Below are 27,636 nucleotides of genomic sequence, written 5' to 3'. Positions count from 1 at the left end.
GACCTACCGGTTATTTTATTTGAAGTATTTGGTATATTTAGTATATGTTGTTGTTTATAGCACTACTTGGTACTATGACTGATATGCATAGAAGTTTGTTTGATAAGAGGTTGTAAAATGTCCAGTGGCAAATACTTCAGACATGTCCAGGACGACACAATACATTAGTTGTGTCTTAATGCAGCAATAAAAAAATATTATTAGTACACTCCGTCAGTTGTAACAGCGATTGATAAAAATAAAATACATTTCGAATGATGTAAACGCGTTGGTTGTCGTATTTGCGGATAAGACCAAGTTCAACATTCTGTCATTCGTAAAAATTATGCAATAAAATAATCTGAGAATATATGCATTCTCTATAAGTAAAACACATGGCGCATTATGTTAATTTTTCATTCAATCCTGAGTTTCTATGATTTCTTTTGATACTGTATAAAAAATCGGAATCGGCGTGCATCAGACTTACAAACTAAATAAAATGACTATTTAGCAGTCAGTGAAAATGTGACCGTTGTTCTTGAAGAATAATAAAGAAAACTTCTATGTTGTGAAACGACAAGACGGGGACAAGCCATAAAAACACAATATATTAGACCAATTTTTATTGAAATCAGCTTCCCGTACATTAGTTTTTTTTTTGGTAATATGGTTGGAGACAAGAGAAAGGGGACGGGAGAATGGAGAAAGGTATCCTCTCTCCGACCATTCATAAATCTAGAACTGTAAAAGTGACGACATCAAAATTCAAATCTGTTCTGTGTTTTTGTGGCAAAAACCATTGTGCATGAGTTTTATATCAGTTGGTTGAGGAATACTACAGTTAGAGAATGGAAACTAATTTTGTAAAAACGGACGTACACTATGATAAGTACTTTTGGAGCAATGTACAAACAAACAAGGATACAACTCAATGCCCCTTTTGCTACGGCGGAGGCATACAAATGTACATTCATGAAATAAGATAAAACTCCGCGAAACTTCATGAATTGTTTTTGCACAAAGACGTTATGGCTAAACCTGACGTCATATAGATGAAAACTAACAAACTGAAGGTCATCACGTTACTTGTACGATTCAAATTTTGATAAAATGACATCAAAACGACGATTTTGAGGTAGGTGTTGTTTTATTTTCGATAATATTGTAGTTATCGAACATTGGTTAATCAAAGCAATTCAATATGGCGGGTCCCTCCTTTTTTCAATTATTTGAATTCGAGTTATCTCCCTCTGTACGCAAACCTTACCTTAAGATACTTTAAGTAAATTTGCATATAGATTCCTGGATCAATTACTAGTATATTAGAAGCATTGTTCCAACCAACAACAAAAAGGTTTATTTTCAAGAACAGTAGAAAATTAAACATATTCTGACTAAAACGTACACTTCATTAGTTATATGCAGTCACATAGTATCATTTATTTTCTTGTGTTGACCTGTTTTTTATTTCACCGTTTCGTTTACCAAAAACTCGTGATAACGTATTAATAGGAAACATTTTCAAGGTAATAACGCACGTGTGTTACTGAAGATATAGCTTGCACTCTAAAATGCAGGCATTACTAAATTGTATGTGCATGCTTACAAAACAGAATTGTTAGCGACGACGTTCTATAAAGGATGTTGTTTCGTCTAGCAGGAATGTAACCGAAGTTCAGTGTTATATTGCATAAAAATTGCGGAAGGGTAACGGTTTAAAAGCTACGTAAAATCCACGTGATTGCTTAATAGGTGTTTTTCGTACAAACCCATACCTTCATTTTCTGGTGAACAGCTTAGAAAACAATGAACACCAACATCATCATGATGGCTGCATTGTTCTATATTGATATCAAAGGAACAATTCAGCAATCTACTTTCTGAACCAGAACACGTAACATCATTTAACCAAACTACACCGTCGCCATTATGTGTGATTCTAGGTGGATGCATGATTCCTGAACTATAAATAAATGAAAGATATCTAGTGTTAGATATTCGATACTTTCTGAATTGATTCAGCAACACACTAACATGTCTCAATACAATTGTACAATTTTTTGGGGTTTTTAAAAGCCACTGCAGATATGTATAACTAAACACATATATATAATGTATTAACAGTTAAAAACAAATGTTGTTAATTACCATTGTCAAGTGTATTCTTATGATCAATATAGCAGGGAAATATAATTCAAGTATTAACGTTATTATTGCATATATCAATTATATCTGCTCTAAAACATAGTTTGTTCATTACAAACTATAGGTAATTCTTTTTTCAGAATCAACCTGAACGATACCAGGTTCCAATAAATAAAGGCAGCAGTAGTATACCACTGTTCAAAATTCATAAATCGGTAGAGAAAAAACAAGTGCGGGTTAGAAACTTAAACTGAAAGAAACATGTCAAATACAAGAGAACTACGACCCAACTGAAAACGTAACACACAGAGAAACGAACCATAATATAACAATGGCCATCTTCCGGACTTGGTACATGGCGTTTAATGAAAAAAATGTTTGGTTGAACCTTGTTTTGTGGCATGCCAACCCTCCTGCTTTAATGGTAGTGTTAATTATAATATTACAATTACAACATTACACGACATTGTTACAATAAATAAAAAGATGAATGGGAGAGATATAGGACAGAGAAACAAACGATTAATAGCCATCCAGAGGTGACAGGTTAAACACTATTTGTATACACCAAACGCACGCTACGTCCACACACAACTATGCTCAGATGAAAAAGTTTGAAACAACTACCAAGTTAACGACCGCCGAGGACCAAAAGTTCCAAAAAGTTGTTAAGCCAGGATTATCCGCCTGGGACGAAACATCGTCATTTCAAGAATAATACATAATTTTGCAAACAGTTTTTGACATGAATATCAATTATATGGTCATTTTATAAATTTCCTGTTTACAAAACTTTGAATTTTTCGAAAAACTAAGGATTTTCTTACCCCAGGAGTAGATTACCTTAGCCGTATTTGTCACAACTTTTTGGAATTTTGGATCCTCAATGCTCTTTAACTTTGTATTTATTTGGCTTTTTAACTATTTTGATGTGAGCGTCACTGATTAGTCTTATGTAGACGAAACGCGCGTCTGGCGTATGAAATTATAATCCTGGTACTTTTGATACATATTTACACCACTGGGTCGATGCCACTGCTGGTGGACGTTTCGTCCACGAGGGTATCACCAGCCCAGTAGTCAGCACTTCGGTGTTGACATGAATATCAATTATATGGTCATTTTATAAATTTCCTGTTTACAAAACTTTGAATTTTTCGAAAAACTAAGGATTTTCTTACCCCAGGAGTAGATTACCTTAGCCGTATTTGGCACAACTTTTTGGAATTTTGGATCCTCAATGCTCTTCAACTTTGTATTTATTTGGCTTTTTAACTATTTTGATGTGAGCGTCACTGATGAGTCTTATGTAGACGAAACGCGCGTCTGGCGTATGAAATTATAATCCTGGTACTTTTGATAACTATTTTTTTCAAAAAATGACTATTTAAAAGATATGCATTATTACACTGAAGTAGTGACTAGGTTTATAATTAAAAACGAATACATAACAAATTCATAGCCCAGTTAGCTATAGGTAACGCAACGCTTAAAGTGATGTCATATATAAAATATAAAATATGCTCCAAAGCATAAAATAATGACCTATTTGAGGTCAATATTTTTCTCGATAAAATGAAAACTATAATTTACTTTAAAATTATATTCGTCTATTAGTTTGTTGTTTCCGATTTGGGAATTTATATTCAATGATAGGTGTAAAAGAAATCGTCGTTGGTTGCATATTGGTTAAAACATTAATAACGTGAAGTTTTGTTAATTTATTGCTACCAGACAGAAACATTAATATATACATGATATATGTGCAATGCATTTTAATGTAGTCTTTTAAAGAATAAAGCCAGATTTAACATATTCGTGTATAAGATTTTTAAAATCTTATTGGGACAAGCTGAATAGGTTGTTTGATTTTTGGTTTATTGTTTAAAGTCTAAAGGCAAATATTCATGGATGTTCAGGACGATACACACTGAACAGGAAATAAAACTGTGGCTTACATGTACTTATACTCGACATCGTGTCATTTCTTATCTATTTTAAAAATTATGCATACATTTTACTCCATCAAATTATCAACTTTTAAGATATTCGTATATTCTATTAAATAACCTTGACGTGACTCCCAATAGGGTCGATTGGGAAGGTAAACAATTATATCACAATTATCTGGTAAAAACATGGACTGCTATTCAAAAGACAATCTTTCTGAATATTTCATCCAATTGATTTAAATTGTTAAAAAAAAAAAAAATCCGCGATAGATGTATCATCATGGTCATTACAAATACAAAATAAACATACTCCCTTTAATATGAACTAAGTTGTTACAATAAATTACGTACAATGTGACTTGTATTTGTCATACACTGTTCTTAAATGGTCACAATTCATTTTTGTCTTTCTTCATGCAGTTGCAGTAATATTTTTATTTTGTATGAATGATCAATTTCAAAAGGTGATGTATAGGTTAATTATTGAGTTGTATTTCATATTCTAAATGAGGCGTAGTGCGTATCAAGTCATAAAAGTTTTGAACAGGAATATACCACTTTAGATAGATAAAATAGGATACTAAATATTGCAAATCTTTATAAAAAAAAATATTTTGTTGACGGTATATATAAGTCAGATAATGCATATTCATAACCGAACTGTTGGAATGCAAAGTATATCACACAGAACGATAAAACTATTCCCGTCTCAGAAGATGGCATGGTTTGTTTTTTCAGCTTAAAACGTACTTTATTGTAAAGGATCGCACATACGTGTTGAATCAGTACTTACATTTTAAAGTCATGTATACAATGATGAAACACAAACTTGAAGTTGCTTTTAAGATTCACCAATAATGTTTGCATAATCAGACTTCATACTTTTTTGTATAATAAATTTGTTCTATCAAACTAGTATATTACATGCAATCATCTTTGTCGTCATGTTTTTAACGTAATACTCACCAATACCCAAGCTGTTTGCATGCCACTTCTGCATCAACATTATCAAAGTTTTTATAACAAATTGTTCCCCATTCCCCTTTATAATTTATTTCAAGTCGTCCTTGGTTCACAGCAATACCTGCAGAGATACGCAACCCACCTGCAAAGAAGAATTATTCATCTACATAAGATGATTTTTTTTGGTAATCGCTGCTTCGAATTATGATGACATACCGGTTTTTTTATTTGAAGTATTTGGTAGATTTAGTATATGTTGTTGTGTATAGCACTACTGGATAATGTGTTTTTATGAATAAAAATGCCTTGTTATTTGAAACTTGAAAACTAGATTATTTTAAAATGAAAATGTTCGAAACATTTTGTTTAGTTATAGGCGCCGATTATCATTCATATACCTTTCAGACCAATAACATGAACATATAATGTAAGGCCTACGATGCAAAGGAAATTTAACGAAAACTTATTTTGGAATCAAATGCATGTGCATCTTACGGAGACGCTATATTACCGATAAAAAAAGGCGCAGCTGAATGTTACTACATAGAACAAAAATGCATTTATAAATATACACATGTATTGCTATGTCAAAACTAATGAATAATAAAAAACAGACTGTGTATTTAACTATAACATTTGTTCAAACATATTTTTTTTGATACGCAGGAATGTAAGTTTTATATTTTATTAGTGATCAACATATCTCATTGTAGAAGTGTTTAAGGAAATTTGTCCGGTTAAACCCTTAACAATTCCGATCTAATTTAGTCAGACTAAAAGGAACTGTAGGAATTCGTGAAGCTTCTGTCATAGTATAGTTTAAACTCTGCGTTATATCTTGTGTAAGAGGTATAATGAATTCTGATCAGTTTTGAATCCTATAAGTCAAGAACACTAGTACAATGTAGACAGTATTTTTATGTATAGGTACACTCTTCTCATAAACAAACGATTGACAGAAACTGGAGTAACGTAAACGTGTGTAGCTTTTAACGTCTTTTATGTAAGCAGTCGTAGCTTTAAATATCGGTCACATAGCAAACATCTGGCCTTGCGGTCATAAAACAATCGAGTCAGTTTTTTGTACTCATTCTTCAAAATCAACCAATAAAAATCTTGGATTTCATGTTTCGAGCATGATTTTTGTTCTTCGATCACTGAGCAAAGTTTTATGATTTCAATCACAGATATCTTGAGTAGACACGAGTTGTGACCATTGCATACTATTAACCGTTACACAGTATAGTAAATGCATATTGAGGACAACTACAATAACATTATCTAGTACACGTTGATACTATAACGTTTAGTTATACTTAAAAACAAACTCATACCTTGATCTTCTGTTGAACAGCTGAGGAAACAATGGATACCAACATCTTCATTATGACGGCAGTTAGTGGAATCGTCATTGTATGCACAATTTAGTAATTTACTTTCTGAACCAGAGCAATGCACCTCATTTAACCAAATTGCACCTTTACCATCAGTAACCAGAGATGCAGGGTGCATTTTTCCTGAGCTACATATACATATATACAAATTTACATGAAGTATCAGGTACTTTCACATTTTCATATGAATATATGTATTTATTGATACAGTTTTTTTCTAAAAAGAAATGCACTACTGATGTATAGGATTAATTCATTGTCGACTCGTGAAACGAATTAATGACATAATTACAAGACAAATAAAGAATAAAATTAATTTTTTGACGTTTTTCTGTAAGGTGTTATTTTTTTAATAAATGTGCAATACATTATCCATATACAAGCGATTGTGTTTCGAGTTCACTTTTTCTCCTTTAGAATATTTACACAGGAGTTCTATAAGGTTCTTTATAGTGTCCTCTAATATTTCTCATTTATTTAATGGCATTGCTGATGATTTGATAACTCTTATCCGATGGTTTGTATTTCGACAATATCGTATGTACTTTGTGTTGTATTTACATAGAATGAATACGTCATTTATGATTTTGTATAACTTGGGTTATTCCCTTTCATCACTTTTGCAAATATAATATGTTCAACTATAACAAAAAAAAAAGAGGGACGAAAGATACCAAAGGGACAGTCAAACTCGTAAATCTAAAACAAACTGACAACGCCATGGCTAAAAATGAAAAAGACAAACAGAAAAACAATAGTACACATGACACAACATAGAAAACTAAAGAATAAACAACACGAACCCCACCAAAAACTAGGGGTGATCTCAGGTGACTATAGACTAGATGAATGTTTATGACGCCGAATTACTATTTAAAATCTTTTAAAAAAAAATGCATATATAACATTAAACTTGAAGACATCATTTTTTGTGTCGCTTCTTTTCCTCCCACGATGAATTATCATCATGCCTCTTTGTCCTATAGGTACCATGATTAGTCGCATTTGTCATCCATTCTTATGACTATTCAGTTTGGATAATTTGGTAGAAACACGAAAATTAAAGCGTTTGAAAATTACTTCCTTCATCAATTCGACTTGCATGTCACACATGACTTCCGGTTTTATCGTGTTGAGAACCAATCGTATGATAGATAACAAAAATGAAAATATAAACAAGCCAATCAGAGCATTGTCTATATCGTGGTTTGTATATCGTAACTTTTACACATAGTTTTTATATCTTCTCGGACGTGGAAAAAAAGGACAACTATTTTTGCGATTATCCACATTTATACTACTATAATATATAGAGACTGTCTATATAATATAGCACTGAGTTTCCGCCATCAAACCGACTTTTAAGTCAGACATGACCACCGGGGAATATAACAGAAACCAACATAATGGTTTTTGAATAAAAAAGAGAGGGCTTAGAAATATTGACCTGTCTTCGTGTACCTATATGACTTTTGATTTCATTTCTTAAATTCTCCAGACATAATTTCTATTACAAAAAGTAGGCTTGAAATGTCCGCAATTTTGCTTTTAAATGTAAGTCAAACAGGACTTCCGCTTTTAAACTAGTACATACATTAAGAGTACTCGTGGACATAACAATATTTTTGCGTTGATAGAAACTATCCAAAAAAATAAAGCAGTGATCGTCAAGGAGAAACAATTCATAGTTAATAACACACATACTTTATTTATAATATACGTATGTACATGTATGTATGTATGTTCTCTATCTTCCTCCTTTAGTAGGAACACCACCATGGGTTATGTTGTAAAAGGAAAGACATTAAACACACTGTATTGGTACATATTTAATGTGAGTTACGTATCCAGTTTCCTAGCTTGGCCGTGAAGGGTCTTACTACCAGAAAGTTTCTACGTATGTTCATAGTATACAGAAACGCGAAAATAATGAAAGTGAACAAACAAAATAACTTTGGACTTTGGAAACAAGGGAAAGGACTTAAAATGTTTCCACGAACTTATGCATTTTGATACCTTTTTTTATATTCTCCAGGTATGAAATCTTTGACTGAAATTCACCAGACCCAAAATCTCATAAGCTCTTATGCCCGCGATTTCGCGGGTGTGATATAGTTCCAAAGGTTAATGTAAAACCAGAACTATGTACACATTGTGCTTGAAAAAAATGACTAGTATCAAACTGTAAAAATGAAATACTAATATATTAAAAAATGTCACACATACCAGTATCCAAGCTGTTTACAAGCCACTCCTGCATCAACATTATCAAAGTGATTGTCACAAACTGTTCCCCATTCACCTTTGTGATAGATTTCTAGTCGTCCGCGGTTCTCAGTGAAACCCGATGTAATGCGCAAACCACCTTCAAAAAATTGACGAGTGCTCGATAAATGAAAAAATAAATAAAAATAAAACCGCACAAAACATTTCAAAATACTGAAAAAAGACATGCTTGCTCTCATTTAAAGAAATCATTTAGATTGGTTCGGCAAAAAAAAACTCATTCTCTGGTGCACTCTATTTAACAGTATGCCTAAAATTCCAAGAAGTCAGGTAGATTAGTTTGGACATATCTTCGATTATGCACTTAATAAGATACACAATGGGTCCAATAATCAAAATATGCATAGGTAGACAACACACAACCAACATTTAAATCACAAATAAGCTAACTGGGATTGTTTGATATTGCAAGTCAGTATAATTATACAAAAATACTTCTACGTATTGATATATGTAAGTCGATGAAAAGGTCACCTCAAAATGAATGTGTATATGAACGCTAGAAATGCAGAAATGTATTGCGTAACAAACCCGATAGCTGACAGTTGACCACACATGCCAATTTCATCGCAGTCAGAAGTAGAATCCACATCAGTTCTTTTAATCTGCCTGTAGAAAAAGATAATTTATTAATTCAGCTCATGAATTAAAGCGTCAGTTCGGACTACTGCACTACAGCAGGATGTATGTGGTGCAGTTTTCTATAAATTCGGAAAAAAGTCGGATACCACATCGTGTTGTATATGATATTTGTGTTAGTCGATGACGAACTGACAATAATCGATACACATAAACCCTATTTCAACAAGGTGTAATTAAAGAAAAAATCAAGATCCATTTCATATGTGGCACCCCAAATGAAAAGTTGATTAATATCATAAAATAATCGTTTAAATTTTTAAACTTAAAATTATTTCAACAGCACTGATACAAATGTGATAGATCAAACTTATTATTTAATTAGTGGTTCAATGCATTAGTACACGATTAAAACCCCGTGAGATGTTTCTCGATTTGATCTCATATTAGCAGTTACTTGTGATATCTGCAATAATAACTTTTATTATAACAGATTTGTTTCTTTAATAAATATATATAAATTTGAATTCTTCTATTAGAAAAAAATCACAATAACACATTCCCAATCATTCAAAAACAGTTGTAGAAAACTGGGTTAAAACATAATTATTTTGATGCAATAAAAACATTATGTGTGTAAACCAAACTATTTTTCGACATAATTGCTATTGTCAGTTTCCCAAAACAGGGAGATATTGACTATTTAAAGTATGAATTTCCTCAGAACTATCGAACTTTGTCGGATTGTTTTACGTCATATTTTCTTTATGTATATCTATAATTACTGTAAGAATCTTTTTAAAACTACATAGGATACCATAACAGGATCGTACCAAAGACTTTTAATTTTACATTTCATCAATTGACTGTCTGCCAGAACTGATTGTAACTGGAAGTGTTTCAGTCGTACCTTGTATGTGTATATTGTTGACGTGTTTGGTAAGCCTGTACTCAAATGTTGTATATTTCATTTACCGGAATATTATATAATTTCAAAGTGGTAAACTTTGTAAATTGGGCGACGATTAAGGGAAATTCTACTCCAACCAGAACTTTTTTTTGTTGATTGAACTGAAAACGGGAACTTATAAACAAATGGCAGTTATAGCAATTTGTTCACAGGTATAGTGTTATGTTTCCGTACATGAAACAATGTTTAACTATCTACTCGACACGGGAATTTAGTTCCGTTATGCTTCCGAAACTTTGTATGTTTATGGTATAAAATACCTCATCCTTGTCTATCGTTTTGATATACATTGTTTCAATTTCACCTTGGATATATTTCGAGTATTATTTCAGAAAACAAATTGACATGTGACAAACGTTTTGAAATTAATATACTAATTGATATAACGTTGACTTGTGCATTAAACAAACTACCTCTTGGTATATTGGTGTACAAAAATAACCACTTGTTATCTTTTCCTTACAAATGCACATATTTGTTTAGTTGTGATGATCACACAAAGCTTTGACGCAAATTAAATTATGAATATAATTATTATAACTGACAAATTACTTTTACAACATTTTTATACAATTTGGTCCTTAAAAACAATCCCACACTAAACTTCTAACCTAAAATTCATTAAAGCAATACCGTACATAACACTAAGTGATGGATTTTTTTAACAAATTGTCAAACAAAACGATCTTTCAAAGTGCGGTCAAACGTTACTTGCATACCAGTTAGATAATATGGAATTAATACCATATAATAACATAACGTCTTTTACTTTTTTGTGACAAATACACGAATATATCAGGGTACAAACCAAGGTTGTGTAAACATGAGGAACAGGGACACATACATTGTTATTTGAACTCGGTCATACACAATATGTGATTTAAACAACTTAAGAATTTAGTTTTTGTAACGAAGTGTTTATTTAAATGTATAATACAATTTCAACAAAAAAAAATCGATGTTTTTTAAAAATGGTTTATTTTTAATTTGTTAGTACACGTCAATTGACTAATACAAAATGGCAAAATTATCTGTAAGATACCTTATGATTGAGCCATTATAATTGTTGTCACATGGCTATCTTTTTAAATATGCACAATTGTATAACGGCCTTGATATTTTCAATATAATTTAACTTTTTTAGTGAACGGGTATAAATAAAAAAATGTTTACTGCTCTTCCAATATCCTGACTCGGATGGTATAATTAGAAAAAAAGTCTCTCCCATGTGAGATTACTTAACAGAACAGTAGTGAATACATTTCTATATATTAATTTATCTCCAATGTGTTTATAACTTTCATTTCCGGACAAAGTGATCAATGTAAAAATGTACCAAATATAACAGTTAAGTTACTACAAGTGTCCGGATTAATTGTTTTATATAAATCAACACATTTTTTTTTAATTTAATGGCGGTTGATTTAAAATAATTTTATGACTGGATCAATTTGATACTGTTCGCGTTCGGGCCCTTCAAATCTGCGTTTTAGTTTCTTGACGATATAACAGTAGCTCAAAGGGAAAATAAATCTGAACACACAATAGATATATCAGATAATATGGGATGATACCATTGATACAACTCTCAACAAGACACAGAAGAATCAATTGCACAGTTTCGTAAGTTTTATGTGTACCGTTAATGAAGACGGTATGCATATATATAACACATTTGCAGGTCTAACATTGTTGGGTTGATGGTTAGACGAGTTGTATATATATAAACATTGATCACTATCTCCGTAAAGGAAAAGTATTAATGAATATATACGAGTCTAAACTTAAAACTACGTTCAAACCTAAGATTGCGTTGGACAAAAAACAAAGAAAGTGAAAAAGTGTATTTATATGTATATTCCATTTGTGGTCTTTTTGGAACATGGTCTTTGTGCTGAATTGCGACCTCTCTAAAACGAAATGTGTTTACATGCAGACGTAGAAAAATTGCAGCTTTTATCCAACGCAATCATAAGTTTGACCGTTGTTTTCAATTGAGACTTGTATACATATATTTATGTATGAGGTACATATGCTATCCGAAATATTAATACATTTTTGCAATTAATTTTTTGTTTCGTTATTTGTTTTGTTTGTACATTTTGTAGGCGCTTATACATATACATATCTACATATTTAACTTTTTGTACGCAAATATCAAGCCAACGAATTTCTTTTTAAATTGAAATTAATCGCAGAAACTAAGGGTGTACCAGATTAACTATTTATGTTTCAAATCAATGCAATTACATAAATACTACAATACAATTACGTCATACTCACTGGTTTCACTTCCAAAAATATATCTACAAGTGTACCTTGGTGGCAGTTGATATCTGATATATTCAAATAATTTTGATGAACTGCCAAGGTAGTATTTATAAACAGAATATCTTTAAAAAAAAAAAACTGTTCGTACATGTGACGCATGAATAACTTTATGTTTTAATAGCATACCGAGACGAATGGATTAAAAGTGACACAGTTATATTTACCAGTGTAAATATTAAAATTCAGAAATATGTCAGTATGTCATTTGGAAGAAAAACTAATATCAAAACCCAGACTTTCTTATTAGGTTAATATAAGGGATCCATGTAATAACGTGTTTTTAGAAATGCAGCTACAAATATATAATGCACTAACCAGATTTCATCAACTTCAGACTAGTGTTAGTTAATAAGCTTGAAAGTATAAAACGTACATTCAAAAATCATCTATAGCATCCGTGTTTATTGAAATAGTATTTGAAATACGACCATTAAGATATATACATAAGGTTTGCAAATGTTTTCGTAGACAAAAAAGATACACTTCCTCCCTGCAAATCATATCAACGTATTGATCATTTGAAACTCATTGTTTAAAACTAGAAGCTATGAAAATATTGGCACCAACATTTATTTTGCTATGATAAATTTAACCATAGCTGAAATGTATTGTTATTCAGTTTTGACATATAAAAGAATCATATACATACCTTGTCAAACGTTTGAACTGTTGGTTGCATTTCATCGAATACGTACCAGAGTATAACGCCTTTTGACATGATATCCCCCTGAATATGGTTGAGGTAGTTTTCCTTTAATTTTTAAAACAGTTGCTTGTGATTTTTTTTATTTCGTATAGTGACATAGTTTTCTACTTATTAGTTTGAACATTCCTTCATATCGGTTCTCCTATCCAAATTGCATAACTTGTTTGTAAAATGTCAAACGTTGAGAAACTGGTATATTATCAAATTCAACCATCATTTGACAAGAACAGTGACGACTGAAGGCTGACATCAATAACAACATTTAACGCCGAAACATAAATTATTTTCTATGTCATATGAGAATTGGACTTATTAGTTTGTCGTATAAAATGTACTAGCCATTTGTTTTTGTAAAATTGTACCCCAATCATAAAATTGAGAAAGGAAATATGGAATGTGTCAAAGTAAACTGGAATCCGCGTGTATTCGCTTCACTTAAACAACCGGTATGACCCGATTGTTAGGTCAACATTTTGCCCTGGAGATTTCAACGAGATTGGGCGATACTTTGTTACATAGCAACGTACAATATCAGAACACGTAAACAAACAGAACAATTTGTTTCCTTTTGCATAGAAAAGCATTAATTAATGCGTAAATTACATCCTCATTCTAAATTTGAATAATATATTGCATTACATAAAGAAAAAATATCAAAAAAAGGTATACATTTGACATGAAAATAAAATCCCGCTAAACTGCATGAACGATTTTTGCAAATCATCGTGACGTCATACAAAATGGAAACTTTTAAACCGAATGCTGTGATTTCGACAATACATTTTGACCTGTGAAAAAAGGTTCCATCGGATGTTTGGAGGGAAAAAAAGATTATTCCTTCTCATTTGCGATAACATTTCTTGGATTGTAGCATTTAAAAAATAAAACTTCATCTGTACAATATGAAGTGCTGTGTGATACACGTCATTTGATTGGTCGACTTATCAGATTCTACAATAGATCGGCTCACACCGGCTGTCTATGAACACAGTGTAGTAGTCAGCCGAGAACCAGCTTAGTGTCAAAGCCGATCAAAGAGTAGACAACGGCAGAAGGCCACCGATGGGCAATCAATGCATAGCGTATTCTAAAAGACTTTTTATTTGGTAGACTATTGATTTTAAAATGAAAAACAAAACTAAAAACCACTTTGTAACGTTATTTAAATGTCACTCTGTGGATATCTAACTGTGATAAATTATCTGAAAGAATTACAATAAAAATGTGTATACCCGTTTTCGATTGTTATTTGAAGTTACATATTACCTGAATTGTTTCGTCTATTTAACGAACAATTTTAGAAATGTCATATTCATTATGCTAACTATACTAGTCAACAAAAGAAACGATACACGACTTTGAAAAAAAATTTATCAAAAAGTATTAAATATAAAAAAAATTAGATACACTATTTTAAAAAGCTTTCATTTGCAATATATTCACATGTGATAATGAAAATCAAAACTTGTCGGAAAGCATCTAAATTCAGTGTAAACGATCGTAGGGTGCAAATTAGTTTTGCGGAAAGTTGAATAAAAAATCGACACATAATTTTCTAAGCTCTAAATAAAATTTCAAATTTGTTTAAAAATATTCAATATGCTAATCAAGTAATGTTCATGTTGTAAGTAATGGGTTGAAATATTGTTTTTTTCAAATTTTTGGGAAAAAAAGTGTTTTTTGAAATCTCAAAAAATGCAAAAATATTTTTTTTTATTTTCGTCTCAAATTAATGCTTTAGATATGAAAACAACACACAGTAAATTTGGAACCTTTCGGATAAGTTTTAAGATTGTTACCGCTTTTTGAATATCGCTTTACACATACTGTCTATGGTAAATCTGTTGATAATGTATACATTTTAACGATTTCTCGTGGGGACAAACTTTGCTTAACAAATAAACGAAGAAACTGTATGATTTTTAAAAACGACTTGATGGCAAACACTGTCTTTTCCTTTAAATAAGAGGTTGGCATCATTATTTGGAACTTTTTGTTTTTAAATGTCGTTTTATTTAAATTTTGTAAAAACATAAAATCGCGAAAAAAACGACACGAAAGGAAAAAAAAATAAAAAAAATTAACGGATTTATATTTCCATAATGATTAAGTATTACTACCTTCAATATTGGTCCATTGAATGGAAAACTTTATCTTTAATTTGAAAAAAAAGTCTTGTATCGTTTCTTTTGTTGACCAGTATATATTGACTGCATATACTTGTAAATAAAAATGTATTCATGGCACATATATAGCTTTATAACGCAATGAGCAATTGGATACACGTTTTTATGTTAGCCTTAATGATCTGTAGGTAATCTATACCTTACCGCTTTATTGATTTGTGATAGATTATACAAGTATCAGAAATGTTATTTAAAAGTAAACACGTTTGATATCTTGATAGCAATGAAGCTTAGAAATGTTTAAAAAAATAAAATCAAATGCTTTAGCAGATAGCGCATATCTGTCTAGACAATTTTTACTCTGAAAGTTCGTGTTGTTTTCAAATGAACAAGTGTAAACGGACGGACACAATTAATTTCCCTTGAGAAAAAAAAACTTTATACCAAGATAAGGTTTTGAATTTTTTCGAGGATCGGGAAACTAAATAAAAAACAAAATAATTCATTCGAGTAATAATACACGCATTTGGATGGAGAGTTGTCTCATTGGCACTCACACCACATTTTCCTATATCTATATACATACATAAATAAATTCATATATATATATATATATATATATATATATATATGTGTGTTATTTCAAAAGAGGCAGTGCACAGTTTATCAGCGTAAAAGGGAATACACAATATTTGGTGTATTTATTCCGTGGTCATGCTTTTCTTGGCGCGTTATGTGTGAACTTCACTCTTCGTGTTTTGTGTGTGTTTTTGTTGTTGTTGTTACCCTAGTGCAGTCATTCCCTACATAATTTGCCGAATATAAAAAAAGTGTTCGTATAGCTGTAGAAGAAACTGAAGTTCAAAAATTGAGTAATTTCAAAGGTAAAATGAAAATGAAGTGTTCCCAGAGTTATTCTTAAAAGTAAAGTAAATTTGCTCCGCGTTACGTTTTAAGTACTGAAATTTGCACCATTAAGGGGTGAATAGCTTTGACGAACTACACTGAAGTGGTGGCTCACTCTATATTTGGAGGCCTGTGCAAGGCAGACTCTGACTGAATTCCATATGATATTCTAAACTTATTTAACAGGGTAACTTTAACTGAAACGGTACTGAAGAAAAGTTGAATAAATAAATATTCATAACACATTATAAAAACATCGAAAGTTAAATACTAAAACAGTTAAATTAGCAATCCTTACTTTTATCTTACTGTGTTTAAATAATATTGAACTTAAAATAAACATTTAAATACTAAATAATTAATCTGTCCAAATTAAGGGGAATTAACCTAGGCACATCAAGGCACATCTATTAAATAAGTATTCCTTCCGTATCATTTCTTGGAACTGAAATAATTTATAAAAGGCTATATATCATTTTCGTCATGCAATCGATACAAAAGAAAACAAAACATTTAAAGCTACATGCGACCGACTTGCTATATCTGGATCTCCCTTCATCAGGAACGTCAAAAAGGCGAATAATACTATTTGGTTTACTGCGATCGCGAGTTGGTCAGTTTTCACTGATACTTCTAAATGTTGGGCGCTGAGAACACCAAATAGCTCTGAATTATTTTTCTCAAACGCTAACCTTTATATATGAGAGATTTAAATCAACTATGTGATTCCGGTTGAAAAGTCTTTTTTTTGATAGATGCACAACCTTAAAATTTCATGTTTCTGTTATCCCATGTGATGTCTCATATGTTTCATAAAAAAAACGACTTCTTCTTTTCATTATTTATTTATTAAATAAAAATGATTTGATATATTTCGTGCTATTTATTTATAACTAAGAATAATTGTTATCAGAGCCGTCTTTACATCAGTGTTTACAGGTACCCCTCTGTTCGCCCCTTTTTCTATTTTTGATATTTTAATCAAAAATTTAAAACATCAAACTTTCAAAAAGTGAAATAATCAAAATTGCACGCTAGGTTTAGTATTTTAAAAGTTTTATCAAATTCCTAAACTTTCAAATTTATACATTATAAACGATATTTAGAATTTTAATATTTTAATAATTTGGTTAAAATTTCAAAATTTCAAAACTTTTAGACAATTTGAAATTTTGATATTTTAAAACTTTGATCAAAATTCCAAAACTTTGAATTGATTAGTGTTACGCGGACCGTGTGCACATGGCAGACGTTATTTCTTTATTTAACAATTATTTGAATCATTAAACACATGTTTATGTTCCTTATTTAAAAAAGTATCTGTTGGTAAACAAATGATTACCTTTTTTTCAGCTTATCTGTTAATTACAAGATACAGTATGCCATTCCAGGTTTGATGAAATATAAAGTGATGGTTTAAAATTGGAGAGTTTTATTTTCATAGACAGGTAAATTGTTTTAACACATGACATGAGTAAAATCTCTTTGTTCTTGCTGTGCTATAATCTGGATAATGCACAGCAAAGGTGTACATTATCTACCTCAGATATAGTACTGCACAGTTCAAATCTTTTTTTACCTTTAGGGGCGGTTCCAAGATTTTGAAGGGGCGTTATTCTATCAAATTAAAAAAAATATCGCCGAGTGCAGCGAGACTAAAACAATATTGACTAAAACACGATACTTTGTCCACTTCTAGGGTGACGACATGTTAGCCCCCACACCCCAAATCATCAATCTGCCTTGAAATTACGAAAAAATTTAACTTTGTACAAACATTGTATTGTCAAAATTGGAAAAAATGAAATGTTTCTCATTCCTTTTTTCATCTTAGCTTAAACATAAAATCTTGTATTATATTTTGTGTACAACATAAATTTTGAAAGATGATTAAAACATTTTTTGGTAATTTCTTAGAATATCCGTATAAAAGAAATATGATTTGGATTAGTTTTAGACTTAATGGAAATGATAACGACTTTTTGAATATCTATTCCCCACATTTTTTGGATCGAATTTAAGGGGAGTCATTTAAGATTTCTTTAAAAACAGGGAGATAAGCTGGATATCAAACATACTTCATTTAGATGGACGTGTCTTAAACATTAATACAGTAGAAACACAGCAATTTTGGGGAAAGGGGGGGGGGGGGGGTGATAAAGATTGGAAAGGGAAACGTATTTTCTGTTTATTCAACATTTAAAATTTAGGTAATCTTCCTCGGTTTTTCTTTCTGTTTTAAAGCAAATCAATGAGGGAAAGAAATTCAAAAGCTCAATAACCCTTTCATTAATGTTTTTTTTCATACGATTTGAAAAGTTCACAATTTGTCAAAGTCTTAATCGTCCTTTATTAAATACAAAGTGGGATTAGGTATTGGAGAATTGATAAGAAAGAGTGGATTCGTAAACGATAATCAACGAGCGACTTTAGTCGCGAGTTGATTATCGTTTTCGAGTCCACCACTTCTTATCAATTCTCTAACTTAACCCATTTCTGGTAAAACGATTATCTGTTTCATGATTTGACAATAAATCAACGAAATTTCATGAAAATAATTTCGTATTTTGTCTTTTTTACTCTCTAATAGCTGGAAATGGTTAAATCCACACGGTTCACATTGATATCTAACTTAATATAAGTTTGATTTAACTTAAATCGGTTGTTATCTACCCTTATCAATTCCAGATTGTATACTTGTAAATAATTATTTCATTCAATGTTTAATCATTACATTTTTTTGTATATTGATTAGATTTTAGTATTTATAATTTATTCAAAAAGACATATAAAATCACAACTTCAATATGTATACAAACACTCTGCAGAGTCGAATCTTCCTAGCATTCAAACTGTTCTGCATTAAAGCTGCATTAAACGGGTTTTATATATTATCAGACCATCAACATACCACAAACATTTGTTTTATTGAAATGATATGTAAGTATATAACCATGATAACTGTTCAATGTTTATGTTCAAATAGTGAATGAAACTAAGAAAGATAAATATATATGTTGTATGCACGTTCATTTTATATATGGAGGGAAACTCCTGCTACGTTTACGCGCGAAACGTCGAATTCTGTTGTCAATTGTTTATTGATGATTTAATTCAAACTCTACATCAAATCATATTGTACATACAGTTGAAACTGTACCCTTTTTGTCATTTGATTGATAATTTCCTCATCAAGTAATCACTTGTCAACAACATCTTTGAAAACATGTTGATTATATATTTGAGAAATACATGTAGTGTACTGCTGCCTTGACTTCTTTAAACTCTTTTGAAAAACAACATCTCTCTGTAATACATAAATATACTTTTATAAAATGAAATTATGTTGTTTTCCTTATTTAAAATAAATGCATACTACATAAAACTCTGCAATATGTGTGTGTGTGGGGGGGGGGGGGATTATTTAAACATATAAGTTGCAGTACATCCTGTCAATAAACTATCATAAAATACTTGAGGAAATCATTATTAAACGTGAAAAGTTGACAATTTTTTTTTCAACAAGACAAATGGAAACTGTATGCCGGCTTTGTGTATAACAGGTACATGTACTTTCGAGAAGAAATATAACTTGGTAAACATTAAGATTCAAGTGCACGAAAGAGAAGTTTATTATCATGTTCCTATTAACGTATTTAACTAATATTATTTACTACATACCAAACGAATATGCATACATAATGTTTTAGAATTCAACACACTATTTAATTATAAAAAAAGACACTCGGACAAACCTGCATTTCGATATGATTTTCGATATTTCGATAAAAGGAACAATAGGTAACTTTACTTCTTCTTCCAATAATTTCAATATAATTAAAAACTAAAAGTTTTTCGTTGGTTATTTAAAAGATACTGAAAATCAGGTTTGAATATATATATCTTTTTCAGACACCGTGTGACATTATCCGCAAATGCAGTATAATTTACGATTAAAGTCCTTTCCGAAGTAATATTTTGATTTAAAGAAACATGAAAAAATGATTACCAATCATAATGCTTATTGATGCAACAAAAACAAATGTGTGGTCATAACTTTTAACGGTATCGCCAAAATCATATCATAATTAAATGTAGTAAGCCTTTCAAAACACTAGTTTTAAGCAAAATACAGCTAATATGATTAAAAATGTCTCCGGTCTGTCATGAATTAGTGCATATACAATACATATAGTGTACGGTGTCAAACGCTGTTTCATATAAAAAAGAAGATATGGTATGATTGCTAATGAAACAACTATCCACAAAATACCAAAATGACACAACCATTAACAACTATAGGTCACCGTACGGCCTTCAACAATGAACAAAGCCCATACCGCCAGCATATATTATATGGCAACATACAAGTGTTAAAAATGACGTAGGACCGAAAGTATCAATAACTGAATATGAATCTGCACATAATTGTGTTACTTGTTATGCATGGATATATTTATTTGTGTGTGCTTTCTCCTTTTTCATCGACTCTAGAATATTGTTTTATTGTATTTATCAACAACAAAAAAAGCAGAGCTGTTAGATTTAGTGCATGTTTTCACTGAAACAAATGTTTGACCAGCGTTCTGTAATTCTTATCATACGTTTGGTTATCAATGAATCACATTTAATACATTATTAATTCAACGACGGGAACGAAATACTTGTCAAATAAATCCTATATTTACGGAAACGTAATATTGCACATTCTACATTCTATTGAATAAGTCGTGGTAATGTATGTTCCAAAAATCTGATTCTCAGTGCGATAGTGAATTGCAAATTCAAGTTATCTTCTATATACAGTACTTAAGGGCATACGATACAGCTTTGAATTCGTATTTACAGTTTGATGAAAATTTCCATAGAGCCGATTTTTTGCCTGATTAAATCAAATATGTAATAAAAAGGTATACCTCCATGTGCTACTTTTTGTGTTAAACGAGGTCGAAATTTTGTATATTTGCTAAAAATTCGGAAAGGTGGCCGTATTTTCCCTTTCGAAAGAAAGCAACATATTTTTTGTTATGAAAGACAAACACAAATTGTTTTTTTGTTTATTATCGTAATTTCTGTATTTTGTAAGTATCCTAAAAACGTATGCAATATTAGCAAATGGTCAGGAATTGCGTAATTCTTTGCTGTATATTTAACAACATTAAAAAAAAATGCACTGTTTACAGTTTTTAAAATTTGCTTCACATAATCTCCCTGCAAAATGAAACAAAATGTCGTTTTAAAAAAATAAGGGTTTATGCAGTCGTTTTTAAATTAAATCAGCTTGAGTGATAAAAATCTATCGAAAAAATACATCTTTTTACGGTATGTCACAGTTTGACGTCTCGAAAATATCATTTTACGTTAGCAACGTCATTACCTCCCCTGTAACTGTGTCGTCTGCCCTTAATTTCGTTTTATTGAGGATTCACTGAATCTTATTATAATATTAGTTTAAAAAAATGGTTTTCTATGTATTTAATAGCTTTTTCCAAACGAACGATAACGACTTAAAAGTATGACAATATAAACTTTTTTTTTTATTTGATGCAAACTATCTTATCTAAATATTTTTAGCACTTACCCCCCGCACTTGAAGTAATCATAGCAGCTAAAGATAAAAAATAATAAGAAAAAGATTAAACAAGAAATAATTGCATAATATAGTATACAAATATTTAGATTAACCCATTGTTGGTGTCTTATTATCTAAAAGATAAAATCCCGAAAGTGTTTTTGTAATAGATAGGACACAAATATTTTGTTTGAAAAATGTTAAATTAAAAAACATTTATTTTGGCGTTGATGTTGATTATACCTTGAAAGAGAATGAAAAGTTTTATCAATCTTATATGGCCGTAGCGATGTGGGTCGAATTCGTACATTTTTGTTGTGTCTTTATGTTTTATGCTATAGTTTTTTTTCTCTCCTAATTGCGTAACAGGATTTATGTCTATTGGTGATTTTACTTTTTTAGAGGACATCTGTTCTTGGAAAAAGACACGATGGCATTGTGTTTTTTCCAACAATGTTGAACTTAAGAATATTATATTTTGTAAGGAATACAGTTGATGGCGTTGTTAACAATAAGCAAATCTGCCATGTCATTGTCACTTTACATGTATTAGTATTTGTGTGGTTCCTAGATTTCGTTTTCAACTTTTCTTTCCAGTGTGTAAAAAAGGATGATGCTCCATAGAACATTTTATCAGAATTCAATCTTCAATGGATCTAATAATGCTATTGTGTAAACATATGGTGTCAATCTTTTAGATCGATTGATGAGTTAATAAGTTGGACTCTATCACGGGTAGTAAGGTCGTCATATCGAGGAGCGTTTAGTACAGTGATTTTGTCATAGTTTGGATAAGTTTGACATGGCGGTGTTAAGTCTTTTTGATGACAATCAATGCAAAAATGTAAACATTGGGATATTTTGTAAACGGAACTTCTGATCATTAGTTCAAGCTGGTAAGTACCTTTGTATAAAGTAAAAATATGTTAGTACAACACAAGTGGTATCATATGGTTAATGATTTAACACAGAACAAAGCTTGCGTATGTCAAAATTTAAAACTTGCTAATTGGTTTATCGTACATAAAAAAAAGTTATTTTCTTACAGTCTGTTACATCACATATATCTTCTTGATATAACACTGCGGTCAATTATTCTGAAAAATACATACTTTTGCAATCAATTCAAAATTACTGAAATATCTGTGTCATGGTTTGGTTCATTAGTGTCATGGTTAAGTTCATGTTCGACATGGTTCAGTTATGTAATTTTTCTCGTGTATAATGAAGAGTTACTATCAAAATTCACAAAAATCGTTCCATTTGAAACACAAAAGGACATAAAAACGCACAATGTAGTAATATGTTATGAGTAGATGGAATATTATTGACAATGAGATAACTATCCACCTGAGATCAAATGATGTAGATATTAGCAGCTATTTGTCATCAAGAGGCCTTCAATATTCAACAATGAGCAAAACCATATTTCTTAGCAAGTTATAAAAGGCTGCGACAAAATTCAATGTATAGGAATTCCAATTAGAAAATCATCAGCCTAATTTCTGTCCAAAATAAATAGCAAAATATGACACACAGTTACATACGATATTCACGGCATTACAGACACTTAACTTGAGACAGTATATACAAAATATTGCGGAGAAAAACATGTTTGCGGGCTCCCCAACCTCTTCTTTGCCTTAACCATGCCACACATGTAAACTCACCAGATCGGGTTTAAACAAGAAAATCAAGTAACAGAAACACTAAAGTCACAAATAAATAACGATATATAGTTAACACAGTGACTGTAGTTTAATTAATTGAATAGCATTATATGATACAATATTGAGAGGATCCTATTTTTCAATATTTGTTTTTTATTCTTTAAATCTTTTATTGCCGCAGTCATATTATAAACTTGAATCCAAAAGAACTAATTAAACAATACTGCGTTTATTTATTTCAGAAGCCATGCAAAGTTTGACCAACCCCGAAGATCTACTGCTAAACGTAAATAGTGCAATCGTTAACCCATATGATGGATTTGCACATGGTGCTCAAGGAATTCGTCTGTACCATAGGAAAGATGAAGAAAAAATCTTTCCTCATAAAAGAGCATGTTATGATATCTAAAAATGTCATTATCTTGAAAATGAGACAATATATCATTTAAACTTTATGAATGCTAGAAATGAATCAAAAATCAAATTTTAAATTTCTTAAATATTATTTTGTTTTACATAATTTAAATCAAATTTTAAATTTATTAAATATTATTTTGTTTTACATATTTTACTGTGTCTGGTGAATGATCGAACCCAACGGAAGGTCTTTCCACACACATATGTATGCTCTTTCTGCTCGTGTTTCCCACTATGGTGCTGGTCTAGTGAACGCTTGCTGTTAAACACAGCATTACATTCCATACAGATGTAGGACTTATTCCCTTGACATTCTTTGACATGTCTTGCCATTGATTGTCTATAAGCGAAAGCCTTGCTGCATACGGTACATTTAAACGATTTGTAGTTTAAATGTTTACTGTTGCGATGACCTCCAAAATGTGCGTTATCGTTAAACCGTTGATGGCAAATATCACACTCTATTGCACTGGCGTCAACGTGATGATCGTAACTGCAATTACGATCATCCCAATATGGCGGACACACATATAGCGATATTTTAGAAGGCTGATTTCTCTACTTTAACAGCTTATTTTCATATTTGTTTTATGTCAAGAAAGATCTTTATTGAATGTGTTTTTCATAAATTATAGAAAAACTACCAGAAGAACGAAAATCGAGATTCAAAAAATCAGTATGATGATCGTAACTTCGTCTATAGATGATCGTAACTTTGACTTGTTTTTATAGAAAGATGCTCGTAACTCAAAATTTATTAATTTTTTTTTTCACTCAATGAACACCCTATTTAGCAGTCACAATTAACCAAAGAATAAATGAAAACCGCTTTTCTAAAAAGAAATGACATAAGGGGATAAGCAGACTTATATGCAAATGTCCACAATATTATTTTCTTATGAGTAATTAAATATTCAAAATGGATTTACGTTGATATAAATATCATTCTCATGATACAGTTTAAGAATACAGGCCAAAACTTTCACTGAATAAAGTAAAGGAAGGCATGAAGTTGCATTATTTTGATGACCTTCTAACGGTTTTAAATTGTTGCCTGGCCTTGTTTTTTCTTAATCAAACTACGACTATTAAACATTGGTAGACTACAGAGGTGGACTTAGAGGGAGGATCAAGGTGCTCGCATCACCTTTTTGTTGGGAAAATAGGGAATCAATGAAGAATGACTGTAGCGGGCCTACTCTTAGGTAGCCAGTCCCCCATCCCTTTATGAAACCCCTGAATACGCTACTGGACCACTTTTGCCTATATTTACCATGGGTTGGCTATTTATGTAAAGAAGGACAAGATAAAATAGATGGTATACATGTTCATATAAGATTTTTCAAGCTACAAATCCTTACATTTCTACGGTAAATGACATGTGTTATTAAAGTTAGTCGAAGAAGTTATGTTAAGCCAAACATATCAATAAGGGATCTACCATTTGATTTTTATAAGGGGAATGAAATTTGGCAGAAAAGGCAGGACAGGAGATTTGAGTAAAAAAAGGCCGGATGAACATCTTGGCCAAACAAAAAGGCAAGATGACAATTTATGTTAAAATAATCAGGATGAAAAAAGCAGGACCGAATAGAGTAAAAATAAAAACGCAGGATACAGATTTCAACATGAAAAATGCAGGACAAAATTATTCATTCTAGCCTATTTATTTACCCATTTTATAGAAACAGGCAGGTATATACAGAGTTTGGCCAATTTAATTCATCCTATTGTTGAAGAATTCATGTTTGTGTTGTTGGTTTGCTGTCTCATTTATGTATTTCCCGCGTCATCTTACATTTGATATTACATTGTAAATTGAAAATCAAATAAGCAAAAATGATAAAGGGCAAATATAGATAGCATAAAAATGTAATTGAATGTTCTTAGAAGTTTAAATGAAGTGTACTTGTGATATATATCAACAAACTTACCATCTGTTTCATCTTCGTCCATCTTGTATTTGCGTTCTGTCCTATTACAAACGATGATTTCTTGTCTACCCAGGTCAATTAAGGTCGTACACAGTTTAAATGTACATGTAGCAGGCAATATAACACGTGTTTCTTTGAATTTCAATCCTTTTTTCAATCACATTTAATAATATACCACCTAATACTTAAAACTAGATAGCAGGAGATTTTTTTTTAGATAGTATAGAAACTGTATTACATAAAAAGTAAAATATTTGAAATAATTTAATGATACTATACACGATGCATTTATACAATATTACAAAGATTTTTATTGATTCCTAATAATAATTGATAAACTTGAACATTATATCGGCTTAAATCCAAAATTAGAGTTGTGATCTTTCATATTTTAAATTCGAACTTTGAAAGTTCTTTTTATTGTAATTTCACCTATTATAGTTTTAAAACCAATAAGTTTTAAAACTGTTGTCCATGTCACGCGTAACTATTAGGTTTCGCAAATGGTTGAAGACTTATGATGTCCTCTTAACATCCTTTGGTTAGTTTTGTAGTTGGGTGACTGTATCATGGACCTATAACCCCACATCTCCTTTTATTCATCATAAACTAGTTCAAAATTTACAATAAAGAAAAACCAACAAATGAATAGTTTTCTAGAAAAGAAAATGAAAAACAAGAATTACTTTTTGACTGGCTGCCACTTTTGAATAGAATATCCCCGGCAGAGTCAAGCATGACTTTGGACATATGGACAAAAGATTATATGTGAAACAGAAGCAACGCTTTGTCTTTTTTTTTGTGTAAAATTATATCGAAAGCTAGTTTAAAAGAGCAGTGACTTTAAATTTATATTGTAGAAAACTTACAAAAACTAACATGACATGCTTAACATACGCTTTGACGATTACACCCACTAAATTTGGTTAAACAGGCTTTTTTCTTCTCGGGCAGTTAATATATAGTGTAACTTAGTTCAATAACAGGCGCTATCAATCAACTTTTCAGTATTAAAGTGAAACACATATATATTTATTTCGATCTAAACCATGACAATCTTGACCAAAACCATGACGAATTTTTAGACTCTTAACCGAACCATGTCAATCGCTTAACCAAACCATAGCAATTCCGATATCTTGCTTATTCTGCGTTAATTTCGTGAAACAACAATTCCAATAAAGATCGTTTGACCTCCAATACATATTCAAGCATCTTATTTGCTTTTTATCTGCTCATGTGAATAGAACTGAGGCAATAGTTTAGGAAAGCAACATAAATTAACCATGTCAAACTTATCCAACCTATGACAAAATCACTGTACTAAACGCTCCTCGATATGACGACCTTACTACCCGTGATAGAGTCCAACTTATTAACTCATCAATCGATCTAAAAGATTGACACCATATGTTTACACAATAGCATTATTAGATCCATTGAAGATTGAATTCTGATAAAATGTTCTATGGAGCATCATCCTTTTTTACACACTGGAAAGAAAAGTTGAAAACGAAATCTATTATGATCTTTTAGATCGATTGATGAGTTAATAAGTTGGACTCTATCCTTTAAAGGTAAAATACTATTTTTGTTTTGTTTTAAGTAATTCTATGCATTTTAAGTAATAAATACTTCTCTAAATCAAATTTGTACTTGATACTTACGAACTTAAAAAAGAAAATATAACATAAATGGTTTGA

The 27,636-nt window shown here is 31.0% G+C and overlaps 1 protein-coding gene and 1 long non-coding RNA gene across 2 annotated transcripts in view; one reads left to right on the top strand and one right to left on the bottom strand.

The window, feature by feature from the left end:
* The window catches only part of LOC139486284 (scavenger receptor cysteine-rich domain-containing protein DMBT1-like), a 69,247-nt gene extending 56,614 nt beyond the window's left edge, over positions 1–12,633 (bottom strand). Inside the window, exons 1-6 of the mRNA XM_071271092.1 lie at positions 12,555–12,633; positions 9,254–9,331; positions 8,663–8,801; positions 6,377–6,564; positions 5,046–5,184; positions 1,758–1,945 (exon numbers count right to left, since the gene is read on the bottom strand). Of these exons, the coding sequence (XP_071127193.1) occupies positions 1,758–1,945; positions 5,046–5,184; positions 6,377–6,564; positions 8,663–8,801; positions 9,254–9,314 (715 nt within the window). The 5' untranslated portion in view covers positions 9,315–9,331; positions 12,555–12,633. The remainder of the gene's footprint in view (positions 1–1,757; positions 1,946–5,045; positions 5,185–6,376; positions 6,565–8,662; positions 8,802–9,253; positions 9,332–12,554) is intronic.
* A 10,008-nt stretch (positions 12,634–22,641) lies between these two features.
* Positions 22,642–24,073, top strand: LOC139486283 (uncharacterized). The gene is made up of 2 exons (XR_011655538.1): positions 22,642–22,808; positions 23,825–24,073. It is a non-coding gene; the product is annotated as an uncharacterized lncRNA (long non-coding RNA).
* Positions 24,074–27,636: the final 3,563 nt, after the last annotated feature.

Source organism: Mytilus edulis, chromosome 8 (genome assembly GCF_963676685.1).
Source record: "Mytilus edulis chromosome 8, xbMytEdul2.2, whole genome shotgun sequence".
Taxonomy (NCBI): domain Eukaryota; kingdom Metazoa; phylum Mollusca; class Bivalvia; order Mytilida; family Mytilidae; genus Mytilus; species Mytilus edulis.
The sequence above is the reverse complement of the archived record's forward strand: the minus strand, read 5'-3'. Positions and strand labels throughout refer to the sequence as shown.